We start from the raw sequence: 16256 nt of genomic DNA on the forward strand, positions 1-16256 counted from the left end.
GTTGGCCACATTGTTTTATGTTTTTATCCCTTTGTAACGTGGTATTTACTATTCTAAAAATGAAAAAAATATGGGTTGTAAAAACTGAGATTTAATATGGGTCGGGAAGATTGGGGTTATTGAAACATCTTTCCAGGAAAGAATCAAATTCCCATTACCGTGGAGACTGGTGACAGATTGTCATTGTGATCCATTTGGGATTTCTCCTGCTCTTAAACACCTTGTTGTCTTGTCAACAGAACCGATAAATGTCATCTTCCTTTCACTCTCACGGCTTTGAAACACTTTCAGAAAAACAATTAAATCTTTTCCCTTTCTAAATCCTGAAAAATATAAACATAAATGCGGTATAGGGTGGTATAGTGCATGAAGGCTCTAGCCTGTCTTGTTTGGTCTAGTCTCCAATTATTGTAAAATGGTCAACAATTGGCAAGCTGTGTTGATGGGCATGGAGATTGGACTGCTCCCTCCCTCACTAACACAAAGGTGCTCCTTTCATTCCAGGTCAGGGCAGGCTTGAGGCATGGAGACTGAACTGCTCCCTCACCCCCTATGAGAAAGGGTTATCCCTCCAGTTCAGGGCAGGCTTGAGGCGAGGAGACTGAACTGCTCCCTCACCCCCTCAGAAAGGGTTATCCCTCCGGTTCAGGGCAGGCTTGAGGCATGGTGACTGAACTGCTCCCTCACTCCCTAAGAAGAAGGTGTGAAACATGGTAGCAAGGGGATTTAAGGGAGCTCACATTGCCACTGCATGTGCTTTGCCTACACTGCGGAGGACAAATACAGATAAATCCAGTTCCCTATACTGTCAAACCAGCACCTGTTATAAACACTAAAATGCAGGGCTGGTCAGATGGACCTACATTTAACACACTTAGTGTAAAAAAGGCAGATCTGTTCAATGCTGTACATAGAAACAGATTATACTGGAACACTGTTGGGTCTACCTCTGCATTTTCACAATACTGTACAATATACAAATGTGAGTGGCCTCTGTTCATACCAATGTCAAGTTATTGAAGCTCAAAACGTTCTGGCTGCTCTTTGCAGTCGGGTAGGCAAGGTAGGATGGATAAATAGCTGATATTTCTGTTATGAACAGTTTATGATGATCCAGGAGTGAATGGTGTATTGTGTTTGACAAAATGTTATGCAAAAGAAGCAAAACAGAATATAGCACCTTATTTCATAATGTGTAAAAGTCCCCGTGCGTTGTGTCTGAGGTGCTGTGTTATTGCTTCAGGTAACGGTACTGCCCCTTTAAGGCAAACAGATTATTAAGCTGTGAAAGGCTCCGTTGTTGGCTGACGCTCAGTGCTCAGCGCGCACTTGCCTCTCCAACTTAGAACAGACCTGATGCACAATTCTCAGAGCTAGCCAGGTAGAAGCGCAGGGGACACAAGCCCTGCAATGGAACACAGATTGACCTGTTGCTTCGGGAAGCGCACCCACGTGGAATGTCTCCCTGCTTTCTGGTAAGCTTTCTCTGGTGTCCCCACATTCCAACAGCAGCAATGGACGAAGGCAGGGTATTTTTCAGAAATGACAGCTACGTCTGTAATGACAGTACAGGGGTGGACCTGGGAAACGAAAAGGAAGGGGGCCCCGAGGTGATCATTGTGCCCGTGATTTTTGGATTCATATTTCTGCTGGGCATCATTGGGAACACTTTGGTCATGATAGTCATTGGAAGAATCAAGTCCAGGAGGTCGAGGAGCATAACCAACATTTTTATCGTCAATTTGAGTATAGCGGACTTGTCCTTTCTGCTCTTCTGCGTCCCGTTCCAAGCCACGATTTATTCCTTGCCGGAGTGGGTATTTGGGGCTTTCTTCTGCAAGTTCGTGCATTACTTTGTGATGGTGAGCATGCTGGTGAGCATCTTCACCCTGGTCGCCATGTCCATTGACAGGTACATCGCTGTGGTGCATTCCAAGAGGTCCCCCTGCATCCGCAACAAGAAGAACGCCTTTATTGGGGTCACCACTATCTGGGTGCTGTCGTTTGTATTCGCCATCCCAGTCGCCCAACACCAGACTCTTACTAGCCACCGAGAAGCCCCCAACAGCTCGTTCTGCTGGGAGGAATGGGCTGACACGACAACCAAACAAGCCTACAAAGTGACCATCTTGATAATCGGATACCTGCTGCCTTTGGTGTTAATAACGTGGTGCTATGCCAAGGTAAGATGTTCCTTTGTGAAGACACGAACAAACAGACTATTCCATGGCTAATAATGCAGTACTCCTGTCATTTATATTATTTATTTTTAAAATTCAATTTGTGGAAAGGCTTACAAGATGAGGTAACATGAAAAAGATTATTTTAGAATAAGAGCATAACTGTATTTGATAGTGTATTTTTGATTAGTACAGTACCTACTAACTGTAAAATAACCTTACCCTATATATATATATATATATATATATATATATATATATACACATATCCTCAATAGGATGGCAAACAACAATACAATTAAAAACAAGAAAATAATAATAATAATAATAATAATAATAATAATAATAATAATAATTAAAGTATCTAAGCATTTTGTATTCAATTTCAAAACATATTCCTGCTATCCCAGGCTGAAAGCATGTAGAAATAAACTCGTTCTGGAGGAGAGAAAAATGAAATAAGGCATTAATGCAAAAACGCTAGTTATTTTATTTATTTATTTATTCATTTTTGCTTTCAATGTTCCTTGTGAAGGTGCAAGAGCAGTTAAAGCGCAAAGCGCATACAGGTGGCGACGTTTCAGTCACAACCGTGGCTATCATCAGTGAACCATCCATCACAATTTCAATAAATATTCAAGGCAATTAATGCACATGTAGCGTCTCACCTAAACATTGTTATAATTTTTAATTAGTCATTTAGCTGACGATTTGATCCAAAGCGACTACGGTGAACTGTGCAGCACACCTGCTGTTGCAGAGTCACTTACAATAGTACCTCGGCTTTACGTCTCATCTGAAGTGATTAGGTTCAGACAATTTAATGCTCCTGAAATAAGATCACATAATTAATACATGAATTAACTTATATTTAAAGTATTTAAGACACTGAAAATACTGGAATAGTCAGAACTGACAGGGGAAGGGTATATACAGACAGTGTATTCAAGTAATGCTAAACAAAACGTAAAGCACCGTTATCAATGTCTCAGTGTGGAAATGATGTCACTGCTTTAGCCAGGTCAAAAACTGTACTTAAGTCCCTTGTGGGATGCTGGAGATTAGGCAACATTTGCTCTGTCTGCTGCAGTACTGAAGCTTGTGCTGTGAAGCACCAGGGCACTACTGCTCTGCTTTTACTGCCCCAGAAAATGGATGCGGATATACCCTCTGAACAAACAAGTGCTATTAGTGCTGTTATAAATGGCTGTCTGAGGAAATGTGTCTTTTATTTTAATCAAATATTTACAGCAGGGATATCTGCACTTAATAACCCAAGGGAACTTTTTTATATTACAAAGCAAAACTGCGGACTGGAGTTTGACACTCTGCCTGAAATGCACAGTTTAAATACATTATTTATTTATTTATTTATTTATTTATTTATGTGTTTATTTGTTAAATTACATTTAAGGCTCTTAAATCTAAAATCCTGTTTGCAGTTCCGCTCTTCTTTTTGAAGGATCAGTGTCCAGGAAATATGTTTGTGCATTGCTTTCTATCTACTTTCCTTCATAACATGACTTTAACTCAGGGGTGGCCAAAGTTCCAGTCCTGGTCTTTGTTCCAACCCTGTTCTAAATTGTTTAATTGATCCAATTAAACCTCCATCCAGACACTAAAGTAGTTAATTATATAATTTTATCTGCTAAACCTGAAGTGGAATGGCCCTCCAAGACCGTGATTGAACACCCCTGCTTTAACGGATTTGATGCATGTTTCAGCGCTGGAGCAGTCGTACTGAGCTGGAAAGATAAGCGAATGACGTTCATACAGTAGGGAGCTGACGGCTGGAGACTCATATCAAATGCAGCGGCCATTAATATCAAGGCTGAGAAGGAGGCAGGTGCACCCCATCACCTGACAAAAAGTTAACGTATGCTTTCTTTGAATCATACACCCGTTTTCTAATGATTTAACCCTTATACAACAGATACAACTTGCACCTCTGTAGCCTAGACACCATTGCAATTGGGCCCTTTGGGTAACAAGGCTTAGGAAAAGAATTCAAGGTGCTTGTGAGATGTATTTGTGCTCCTCAGCAGGGCAGGTAGCTGTTCTGTGTAGGGTTTGGCAAATCTGACATGTCCCAGATGCAAAAGACCTTTACGATGCTGGCAGTGGAAAACGAAACACATTTTATAAAAGCTGCCTGTTGCTGTGACATTAACTTTCATTGGTTGACTTGTGCATGCTTATGCAAGCATTTTCTGATGTTGGTTAAGTCGAACAGTAAATAACTGAAATACCACCAGTCATGTGCTTTAATTTGTGTTTTTTTTTTCTTGTAGGTTTTGTATCACCTTCATAAAAAAGTGAAAAATATGTCCAGGAAATCAAAGAGATCTAAGAGAAAGGTAAGTTTTCAATGTCACCAGATGAAACGGGCACTCGTTTTCTTCAATGTCACCAGATGAAACGGGCACTTGTTTTCTTCAATGTCACCAGATGAAACGGGCACTCGTTTTCTTCAATGTCACCAGATGAAACGGGCACTTGTTTTTTCAATGTCACCAGATGAAACGGGCACTCGTTTTCTTCAATGTCACCAGATGAAACGGGCACTCGTTTTGTTCGAGACTTTCCTGTGACCGCCGATCCTCTGTGTACTCAGCACAGACGATGCCATCTTTTTAAAAACCAAAAATTGAAATCAGTATATTCTGTGATGCCAATGAGCATTATTGTATTGTAAGAAGGTGCTGTCTCACAATAGAACTAGTTTAAAAAAGCCTTTGTATTGCAGGGTAATTAATTTTGAATGGCATTTCACTCATTTTTTCACATTTCCTTGCCTTTTTTGAAGTTAACAATCACTCTTGAGCTGTTTGAATCATCTTTCTCTGTATCGGAACCCACCCGGCACTATCTGTGCCTGTAGAATCCTAGTTGTCGGCTCCTTTTAGTGCTTCCTGATCCCAAAGAAATTAACAGGATACAGTGGCTAGCAACTGTAGTCAAAATTACTCTTACGAAGGTACAGGAAAGGTGAATAAAATAAATAATGGTACTTGAAGCTGTGAACCCTTTAAACACTGCGATTAGTGAAGTATGAAGGTCTGGTGCTTGTCTGGTATTGATGGAAAAAAAAACACTCACTCTCCCTTAACAGGATGTCACTCAAGGGATAAGATTCTTTCCATGCTAATGCAGGTTTGCATTATAATGAAAGCAAGCCCTGTGTACTGTCCCCTAACACCTGGTGCATGTCTGAACTCTGTACAGGAGTGCTCTCCAACAGGGGAGGAAGGTACTTGATCCCAAAAAGTGTTAGGCTTTGAAGCAAATCAATTGAATTACTCCATTCCACTGTACAGTACTTGAAGATATGCACTCTAATATGGAATTGTAATTAATGTATGCAAAAGAATAACACTGCACCAATCCTGTGCATACTTTGTACAGCAGTTGAGGTTCATTGGGGTTGAGATTCTTAAGATCTTTTATCAGTCCAAATACAGCAGGCCTGCATTGCACTTGTAGGCATTGGATGAAAGGTCAATTACTGCAGTGCGCTACTTGGAGCGTTGAGCCAGCACCTGTAAAGCTGTGCAGAGTTTTAGGCAGGCAACTCTAAATACGCTTGCAGATGTTATCATTTGATTGACAGGAAAATCCTTGTAACCATCACCAAAAGCCAAGCAACCGTCAATCAGTGGCACCTACCAATAGTATTGAAGCCTGATACATTGAACCCTCCCTCGAGATGTGTCATGCAATACAGAAACGTGTGCTCTGATTGGCTGAAAGATCCTGAGCAGTCTATAATAATTGAAACATGAACTAATAGATCTCAAGCTGTAGATTTTGAGATCTCTTTAATTGATCACCAAAGTCCTGCATATTGCATGCAAAACCATTATATTCTATGAACCTGCTGCAATAAAAGCACTGTCTACCACAGAACCCTTGACTGAAGAGGTGTAATTGTGAACCTAAACAGCCCATAGACAGTCAACACACACTTGACCAGGCCGTTTACAGTTTCATCGACCATCGTCTGAAAATATATTTCAATAGAAAATCAATATCTGCTGTCCAGTTCGCCATCGTAGACATTTTAAATTCTCTAAAACACCCTTTTCAGGTGAAGCTGCTCCTTCATTCAAAATTGATTTGCATTAAAGGGTATCGTTAACCTTTCCCTCTTTGATTGTATTTTTTTTAAAAAGATCTCATTCAGTAGAAGTGAAGGGTCGGATAATCAGTGCTAACCTGTGATTAGGGTTAGAGGAGAGATGCCTGATGTGGGCATATCCTTTACTAAACCTCTTTGTGTAGGAGAACAATACACTTTTATGTAAAGCAGCCTATTCAAGTAATTAACAGTACTTGCTAAATAACAGTTCATTACCAAATTCAATTCAGTTCTTTTTCAGGTTATATGAAAATGATAAATCTATTGATTAACTGCAGATATATTGTCAGCAGTGGCATATTTCAAATCTCCATGTGATGTTGTTTTTAAGGACCTCGTCCACAAAATGGGGACTTTTATGGGCTGGACGTATCTTGATTTTGCACCAATCATCACCAAAAAATTCTTATACACCCCTAGCCTCCTGTATCAATCAACAGATCAAAACCTTTATTCATACACGAGTCAATTGAGAGCCGATTTGTATTACCATGACGACCTGGAGGCTCTCAATACCACAGCAAACAACAAAAACCACAAAATCAAGTCTAGGACTAGATTTGTTTTTATTACAGGGCATTCAGTTGCAATTGACCTTGAAGCAGGATACATACAATTGCAAGGCGGTAGGCTGAATGAATACACAGTGGTACTGTGCTCTTGAAAGTTAAAGCAAGGGAGCAAGTACATGAAAGAATTGGAAATGTATTTTTGAAAGGAGTTATTTCTCTAGTCAGTGTTAAAAGTTGTTGGAGCCAGATACTTTGTTTCAATCTCTTTTTTCTCTCCAAACAATATCTTAAGAATCAGAATTGCAATAGACCCAAGGTCATTATAGAAAAGTATAGACATAATTGCTCCATCTTCTTTTTCTTTTCTTTAGTTATTTTAAAATAGTTTTTGAAGTGACATAATCATTTGTAGTTTTTGAAGGTTGGGTGAAAGGTTAATTAAGTCATTATTCGTATGACACTCAGCATTCATATCTCTGACTGTTCCTCCAGAGCCACATTCATGTTTGAAGCCATTAAAATGCTTTTCATGTGCTTGTTTTGTAATTAAGATGGCGTTTTTAGTATTATGGCTTGTAGATATTGAAAGATGTAGTTTTAGCATTCATATTTTTTAACGCACAAAAACACAAAACAAAAACAATGGTTTTCGTTGAGAATTTGTTGTTTTTGTTTTAATATTTGGAAATATGTGTTTTAAAAGAGGTGACATTTGGAAATAAATTGCAATTCATCTGTGCACGTTCTCCTGCCTTAAACCTACATGAAAAGTGTCATATAATAGGCAGTGACACAATATGAATCCGTTCAAAGCTCGTGCCACTTGTTCAAAGGTGACAAGATGTCTATTTTCTTTTCTTTAAAGGTCAAGTCTCTTCTCTAAATGAACCCTTTGTATTATTTTTCCCCTGGAGGTAAGGATGTAGAAAGATGTCTGATGCAGTTCATAGGTTAATCATTTCAATACAGTGTTAGAAAACAGTTCTGTGTATAAAAACAATGTGTTCTGTTTCACAGAACTTCAACATCAGAGGGAATGGTATGGGTTGTTGATGAGAGATCGATGTAGGTAAAATGAAGTGTCTTTCCAGATTAAACGGCTTGAATCAGATGACTAGAGCTGAAAGGTAGTGTTGTTTCAGGCATTACAAACTATTCTCCTGGGTGCATAATGTATTGAAGGCCCACGTAATGTATTATATTGCGATGGTAGAAGCATGCTACCAAGTGGAACAGTCTTCATTTTAATGAGATTTCTGAAGCACTGTATTATTTTTTTTCTAACACCAACGCCAACACAGCGTATGGTGATGCCAAGTGAGAGAATGCATCACAGAGTGGGCACAGCGTGGGAAGAGCAGTAATGGCTACTGTGAAGCTCAAAAGCACTCGGGGAGCTGAAACGGCATACTGCAGTTAGCAATATGCTTACAAAAGGTCTTCTACAGCAAATATCCAAAAATCATAACACAGAGGCGTTCCTAATGGCAGATTATCCAACCAAAAAATGAAGTATGCATCATTGTGATTTTATTTAGCCTGGTTAATTTCGTGACTGGGCTGTCTTGCAAGATTATGGACTAACATTTAATAGTGCACCCCATCCCAATGCTTTACACAGAGAGCCAAACAGTACAGCAACTGACAGACTAGCATGTTTTGTAGATTGGTGAAAGCTACTTTGCAAAAAGCCCCTCTGGTTATCTAGAAGCTCTTTGGCAAAAAGAGGATGTTAAAAAGATTAAGTATCCTGAACTAACATAATATAAGAAATGATACAGACACGATATTGCATTGGCCGCTGCCATTTTGCATTTTTCACGATGTTTACATTCAAATGTAAATTTACTTTTGAGAGCCTGTGGAACAGTAAAAGCAGAAAAAAAGGTTTTACAAAAAATGGAAATGAGACTGAACGGATTGTCTCTCATCAAAACATTATCATGAAAACGTATTCATCAGTTGCTAAAGAGTTAGTCGAGTGGTATAATTTAATATGTATTTATTGTGTTCTGATCTGATTACAAGGCTTTGTAATGCAAATGGACTGGCCTCCATCCATGTCCTTCCTCCCTAACTATAGTAGTATAGTATCTGCACACGTTCTCCTACCATACTACACTAACCCTTTGAAAACACATTGTCCCCCTAAAATAGACAATGAAACATGCCTTCACTTTGCAGACCTCCTGAACACCACGTAAAGAACACCTTAATATACAGATCTCATAGATGAGAGGTTGGTACTGTAAAAGCAGATGTGTACAAGAAAGGGAATATCAGGACTAAAGCCTGTAAAGAAAGATAAAGAAAAAGCTGCAATGATTGCTGGCAGTGCTTCAATGCAGTAGTTTGCACACATGGTCTCAAAGGAATTGTCCGGTGGGATTTGTACAGAATGTGCTCTGAATGTTCTGAGTGGAGTGGATCTGGATTTCAAGGGAAGGATCTGGATGAGGGGATTCCCATCGGAAGACCTCAGTATGACGATGATGACAACAACCATGGGAATTGCCAGTTCAGATCGCAGATTCAGTACAAAAGTTAAAGTGAAAAGACAGATTGGTTTGGCACAGGAGACCTCCAGAAGGTCAGCTTGTTATTTTGCAGATGTGCCCACTGTTTCTGCAAAGTATCAGTCATGCCAGCCTCTGCAGACATCTTCATTGTCAAGGGCTTCCAGCGTCAGACACCAGGAGCCTGGCTCTTTTGCATTGTGGTTTAGATGCTCGCTTGTGCTGCGCAGGGTCACCGGTTTACACCCAGCCCCAGCCCCTGTTATACCCGCAATATTTCTGTGAGTTTCAGGAGCATTGTTATTCTGCAAAGGTAGAAACTTGGTGATCCCATTTTAATCTCAGTGCTCTGCTCTGAAAAGCTTTCAGGCTTGCCATATTATTCCTGTCACTGATTGCCAAGCCTGTATTGTATGCAGTGTGCAGTCTCTCAGGTGCAGTTACATATGCACTCTGTCAGTCAGCATGCCTGCTGAGAACTATCACTCAGGAAGGGCAGTGCAGTATTAAGCCACAGATGCGTGTAAGTCATTTACAGCTGCAGCTTCGGAGGATCGACTTGTTTAGTGGTAACACTGCATAGTAATTGGACATTTCACAATCACTGGGTAATGGGGTTGAGCGATAAATCAATACCGAGCACACAATAGTTGGCATTGCATTTTGTTTTGTCTTCAGGCAACAGTTCTTTATTGCGCTTGTCTCGTTCAGTGTCTTTTGGACAGACAAAAAAAAAGGTAATTACATGCTCTTTAGTCAGAATTGTTTAGGTCAGGGTTTTGTTTCTATGGCTTATTCAGAAAATGTGCCATAGGACTTTGAAGTTCTTCATGTTTAGTGTACATACTGAACCTCTGTAGTGCCTCTGAAGGATTTAGGGAGCGATTCAGTCTTCATGCTCATCAAATCTGTAGAGACTAAAGCAAAGGTGGCCAGTGCCCAAGTTTAAGGTAATTTATGATGCAGAATGCTGTCCACTATGGGCTAAGAGGAGAACACTAAGCTGCTTGAATATTCTAAGTACTTTAGTGCATGGACAGATAAGGATCTTCCTCAATAATGAAGCAATGCCTTAAGGCTCCTTCAACAAAAAGAGCATAGCACAATTATTTTTTAGCAGTGTGGAGCAGCAGTGTGGAGTAGTGGTTAGGGCTCTGGACTCTTGACTGGAGGGTTGTGGGTTCAATCCCAGGTGGAGGACATTGCTGCTGTACCCTTGAGCAAGGTTGCTCCAGTAAAAACCCAACTATATAAATGGGTAATTGTATGTACAAATAACGTGATATCTTATAAGTCACCCTGGATAAGGGCGTCTGCTAAGAAATAAAATAATAATAAATGAAGGACTGTCATGTTTTACCCTGAGGCTTCCAATCCTGAATACAAGCTGCTCACACTTGATAAACAGAAATCGCTTGCTGGCTCACATCTGTGTTTGGGATGTGTAAGTCTCTGGATAGCTGTGATCAATAACTCATCTGAGAAAAAAAAAATAAAACTATACAGATCTCACTGCACTGCTAACACCGTATTAAGCACGACTTTATCGACATCCCAGGGTTCACAAACTGAAACCAATGAAAGATGAAAAACAGCGAGTAAAACACACGTCAACTTGAAATGCATCGACTCCTTACCCAAGCACATCCAAGCTGTTTAAATGCTTCAAATAACAGGAGACGCATTAAAGAGCGCCCAACTTCACATGTCATTTTAATCGCTTCTCCCTTCCTATTTAATGGTTCTGCTTACTCTTTACTTTAGTAGATTAAGGCTACAGTTTAAATGTACTATAGAGAATTCAATGAAACAGCTTACTGCCTTGTACAGTGTGAGTGACAATGGTGGCCCTGGGAATAGACTAAGAGCAGCAGAACATGTCATTGTGTGTGTGGTAACAGAAGATAAAAATAGAGCCTGAAACACTGAGAGGCTGAGCGTGTTTCTCTTATTCCCCGTTTATCTAAGAACAACGTAAGCAAACAAGCAAAGGGAAAAACAGACCAGCTTGTTTCAACAGCACATCAATGGGATTCTGTTGAAATACATGCGGTTTTTGTCTAAAAAAAAAAAAACTAAAAAAAACCCACAAAAAGAACCTTGCCTATTATGCTATACTTTGTTTTACTGGGTCCCTCTTGAAAACAAAGGGTTAATAGATTAAAGCCACAGGGTCCATTCAATTGATATAAAGATCGATGGTTTTAAACACCAATTTTGTTTCAGTCATTGAATAGGACTACTAAAGAGGTTTGTGTCCTGCACTCTAAGGTGCTTGATTTGCATAACCTTGGCCCAAAAATTGCATTATTTCCTCCACCGTTGTTTAAATCAATTGAAAAGACAACTCTGTCATGAACTAATAAAACCAAAGCAGCTTGGGTCTGCCCAGCAGGCACACCACACTGTACACAGAGCTTGCACATGCCTTGCTTGGATTAATGTTGTACTCTGTGTACAATCCAATTCTCATTACAGTGCCAAGGGCAATATGAGTAATACATGTAGTCTTTGAATCACAGAAATGGCAGAATTCACATTTTTTTAATTTAAAAACAAATGGCTGCTCTAACGTCTATCTAACGGGTTGCTAGTTGGTTCCACTTCAGTTCACAGACGTGACATTTCAAATGTCATTTTCTTACTCCATAAACCCCCTCTCAGTCTTTTAGAAGACCCATTGCAGCGGCAGAACTGTGCTGCTGGCCACACAGGAGTGAAGGAGTGGTATATAAAAAGCAAGGGGATCGGCGCTTTCTGGTTTACCTTCAGACACCTCAGAACATGTAAGCAGGTTAAGTGACTGCATTGTAGTGTAGTGAATGTGTCTGTATTTGAAATCTGGTTGGCTAAAATTCATGGAGATTTTTTTGAGCAAAGAAAAGCGGCGGGTCCATTCATTTTCCTCATTTACATTAAATTATGTAAGCAAAAACTCCTTTGATGAGATATACCACCTGGAGCAATTGTATTGACATGCATAACAATTAGTAAACAGAACAAAAAAGACATTGAAATGTCTTATTAATTGAAATCCTTGCCAGAAATCACATAAGGTTGAGCCCTTTTTGCCAGTTTTATTTACCAGAAATAATTTAGCAAAAGCTAAAAAAAAAAAGTTGCCTATACAAAGGCTTCTAAACAAAAAAAAACCTGAACTCTTCATAGCAGAACCTTCAAACTCTTTGAGCATTGAGCAGCCTTCGCTGGCAGCTGTGCTCTCCTGCAGCTGTATCCAGCCTGTACGTGTGGCCAGGTTAAAGTGGCAATCAGTTAATCAATTTAACCTGACCACATTCCACACCTGGATTTCTTAAGAGATGGGATTATTACGATTATTAATATGCAGGTTCTTCCCCGTCACAGCAGCCTGTGTGTTGTACTCAGCGTGTGTTCTGTTTCTTTTCCTCCAGACCGCACAGACGGTGCTGCTGGTGGTGGCCGTGTTCCTGATCTGCTGGATGCCACACCACATCATCGCCATGTGGGCCGAGTTCGGGGCGTTCCCCCTCAACGACGCCTCCTTCGCTTTCCGCATCATCTCCCACTGCCTGGCCTACGGCAACTCCTGCATCAACCCTATCCTCTACGCCTTCCTCTCGGAGAACTTCCGCAAGGCCTGTCAGCAGGTCTTCACCTGCAAGTTCCTCTTTCCCCCACCGCCCGAGGAGAAAGTGGTGAGGATCCGAATGGAGAACTTCTCCGCCACGCACTCCACAACCAATGTTTAAACCAAAATACAAAACAAAACCAGCAGACTGTAAATAGACTCAACGAAAGTCCTTGAAAGTGAACTTTTCTTACGAATGTATTTATTAAGGAGAGCACGGATAGCACTGCTCTCTTTTTACTCTTTGAGGGCCTGCGTGTGAGCACGTTGGACGAGACTGCAGACAGGCAACATGACTGTGTCAGCTCCCAGGGTTCAGACATTAAGCCATAGGATGTGGAAAAACAAGACGTCTTGCCTTCTGGTTTTGATTTTTGAACTCAACCCGCTAGACTGTATTCCTTCGTTCCAGCCGTTCTTATCTGTGCCAGACTAAGAGGCAACGGAAACACAAACGCAGCTACAACAGCCTGCAATTGGAAGAATGGTACAGTGCTCCCCCTGTAGTCAGGAGCCGTAGTTGCATGACCTTTTTATTTGTGTTCCGCCTTATAGCAAGAATGAAAGTTGCCAGTGGAATGACATTATGGTTCAAATGGACAAAGCCATAGCCAAGCCACTTTAAAACTGGTTTTGAGGTATAAAGGACCTCCTTATAAAGGAGGAGCATTGTACAACTGTGGTAACATCGTCAGAATTTGACACACCCATGCTATTGCAGGGGTACAACCCACCCGCACACACTGGTAGCCCATCTGCTAGGCATACCACGGTAAACTTTATAAGAGAAAAAGTTTGGTAAATAGCACCGATTCTAGGCATAGTGAACAAGCTTGAGTGTACATGGAGAACGTTCAGTACAATAGTAATTGCTTCATCATAACATGCTCCAGATCATATTCAATTATGCCTATTATTTTTGCAGATGCCTGTGTGTGGTCGACAGATTTGACACACTGGTGGTAAAATCTGAAAAAAAATATATATATAACAATCCACAGAGAGAGGAAAAAAACCTGCAGCACTCATCCAATTTGTTTTTTGTTCCATTGCCAGAACAGAACAGTGAAGATGGAATTAGTGTGTTGAGTGAGACACACATCCCTCAGAACAGATCTGACATACTGATAGAGAAAAACCAGGCTGCTGTCCTTGGAGGTTGGCTATGTGAAAGGCTCAAGGCAGATTGTCTTTTTTGTCTTTATGTAGCAAACCCAACAAAGATTTGTGCATTTCTAGTGTGCAGTGCCATTGAAATGCAACTTTCTAATTACAATGTCCAGGACCCTTAGTGCTTAAAACCATGAACCCTTTGTTGGCTTTGTATTGTAGTCTATGGGTGTTCACAGAGCTGCATGGCAATGTTTTAGTGCTATAATTCTCGTTTACCATGCCATTAAAAAGCACACCTACTGTATTACCACAGGTCTGTTATGCTTTGTTTTTCCTATTAAATTGTATCGCTCAGTCTGCATCTTGAAGTGTAAATGTTTGTATCGCAATATTTTAAGTGATTTTGTAATAAACAATAAAAATTGAACTAATATATATATATATATTGCTGTTCTCTATGATCTAATAATATAACCCCCTCCCCCAAAGAATCTGATAGGTGCTTGGGGTTGTATTGAACTATGAACTATTATTACTTTCCAAAGCACTAACAGTGTGTACCAAAACGATTGTATGAAGTACACAATGTCACACTTCCATGGATTCACTGGGTGTGGATCCTCAGCCAGGATACCTTCATAATGTTATGGGGGGCGGCTTGAGCCAAGAGCGTTTGGGAGTGAAGCAGGGTAACTGACTGTATCAAATGCTACCAGATGCTAAAAAGCCTGGCTTTCCACAGCTGAAGACCCGGCCACCAGACAGACAGTGGTAACACACAGAATGAAAATGAACGCTGGGATGTGAACAGCAGCGAACATCACACTTGATCTGTCTCGTCAGCAGCAGCCACAGCCAGCCATTCCCAATCACTGCCTCCTTGTGTGTGTGTGTGTGTGTGTGTGGTGGGGGGGAGGGGGTGTGTGAATGCAGACCTGTCCTCCCAGCATGCTACAGGGCTCCCCCGTTCAGATCAGGGCCTCAGAGGGTGTGCAAGCCCATCAAAGGAAATCCCTCTGACTGAGCGGAGATGGATTCATCTTCTTGTGTTGCCAGAACCTGTCCCATTACTTTTATTGTACATGCACTTAGAGAAACATCAAAACTGACCTGAAAAAGAGGGAGGGAGATAACAGACGTGTCCTGCATACATAAAAATTCATTTAGAGTTCATGCAAATTGTTCATATTAGTGGCTTACAGTACTTTAAAACTTGGAACATCATGTCTGAAATTTAACAGTTACAGTACTGAGGTTGGTAGGATCTAATGACAGTGTGAATAGATTAGTGCAGTAGGCAACAGGTAGCTAATCAGGCTCTGTGAAAACCAGCCAAAATACATTTGTGGATTAGTCCTTCTTACACAGGCCTGCTGTGAATGCTCTCTACTCAGCTGAGGTTAGGAGTAACAGCAACAGCTATCATGGCCTGTAGTAAATAATGGGGTTCTCAACCTCCTCCAGAACAGCGAAATAAATCACATTTCCTTTAAATCACCTCATGACTGCAATTTAATTAAATTGTAAGAGTGCAATGGAACAATTACTTTACTGGTACTATCAATCAGCCTTTGTTTGCTGTAACCATGCAATAAAAAACTATTTCGGTCCAAAGTGGCGACATGCTGCAATGCACATTGCCTTTTCAATGCATTACCCTTTATTTTGACTTTAGCTGCGGTACACATGCTCCCCTGACTCTTCTGAACAACAGCCAGGCTGAGAGACTCCACTGGCTATGAAGGCAGTTGTTTACTCCATTAATAATCAATTATAGTTTACTTCCACCACACAAGACTGCCTGGAAGAATCAGAAAGACAGAGAGGCTAACACTGAGGGCATCGAAGCTGCGCCAGTTTATTTTTTTATTCTATTTATTTGACAGGGACATTGTACAATTTTTAACATAAACGAACATGTCATGATGCATTGTACCCAAATGTACCTAAAAGCTAATTTTCCTTGGTAGTCCCTGGGCAGGTGAGAACAACGATCAGCAAATCAACAATCAATTGAATATACAACAATACAACCCTCCCAATCAATGAATGCATGTTTGTTTTGATTTTAACCATATTTTAAGTTTGTAAGCAAAATCCCGACGTTCATGAAAATGTTTCATATCATCTGTTAATGAATTCCAGAATATTACACCTTTAATTGAGAATGCAGTTTACAATTACCAT

The 16256-nt window shown here is 40.5% G+C and overlaps 1 protein-coding gene across 1 annotated transcript; it reads left to right on the plus strand.

Annotated features, from left to right (window-relative positions):
* Positions 1-1343: 1343 nt before the first annotated feature.
* Positions 1344-14486, plus strand: LOC117425551 (galanin receptor type 1-like). Its single transcript, XM_034042544.3, has 3 exons — positions 1344-2183; positions 4472-4537; positions 12760-14486. The coding sequence occupies exons 1-3, from the start codon at positions 1458-1460 to the stop codon at positions 13075-13077; spliced, it is 1110 nt and encodes a 369-aa protein (XP_033898435.1). The 5' UTR covers positions 1344-1457; the 3' UTR covers positions 13078-14486.
* The last annotated feature ends 1770 nt before the right edge of the window (positions 14487-16256 follow it).

Source organism: Acipenser ruthenus, chromosome 20 (genome assembly GCF_902713425.1).
Source record: "Acipenser ruthenus chromosome 20, fAciRut3.2 maternal haplotype, whole genome shotgun sequence".
NCBI lineage: Eukaryota > Metazoa > Chordata > Actinopteri > Acipenseriformes > Acipenseridae > Acipenser > Acipenser ruthenus.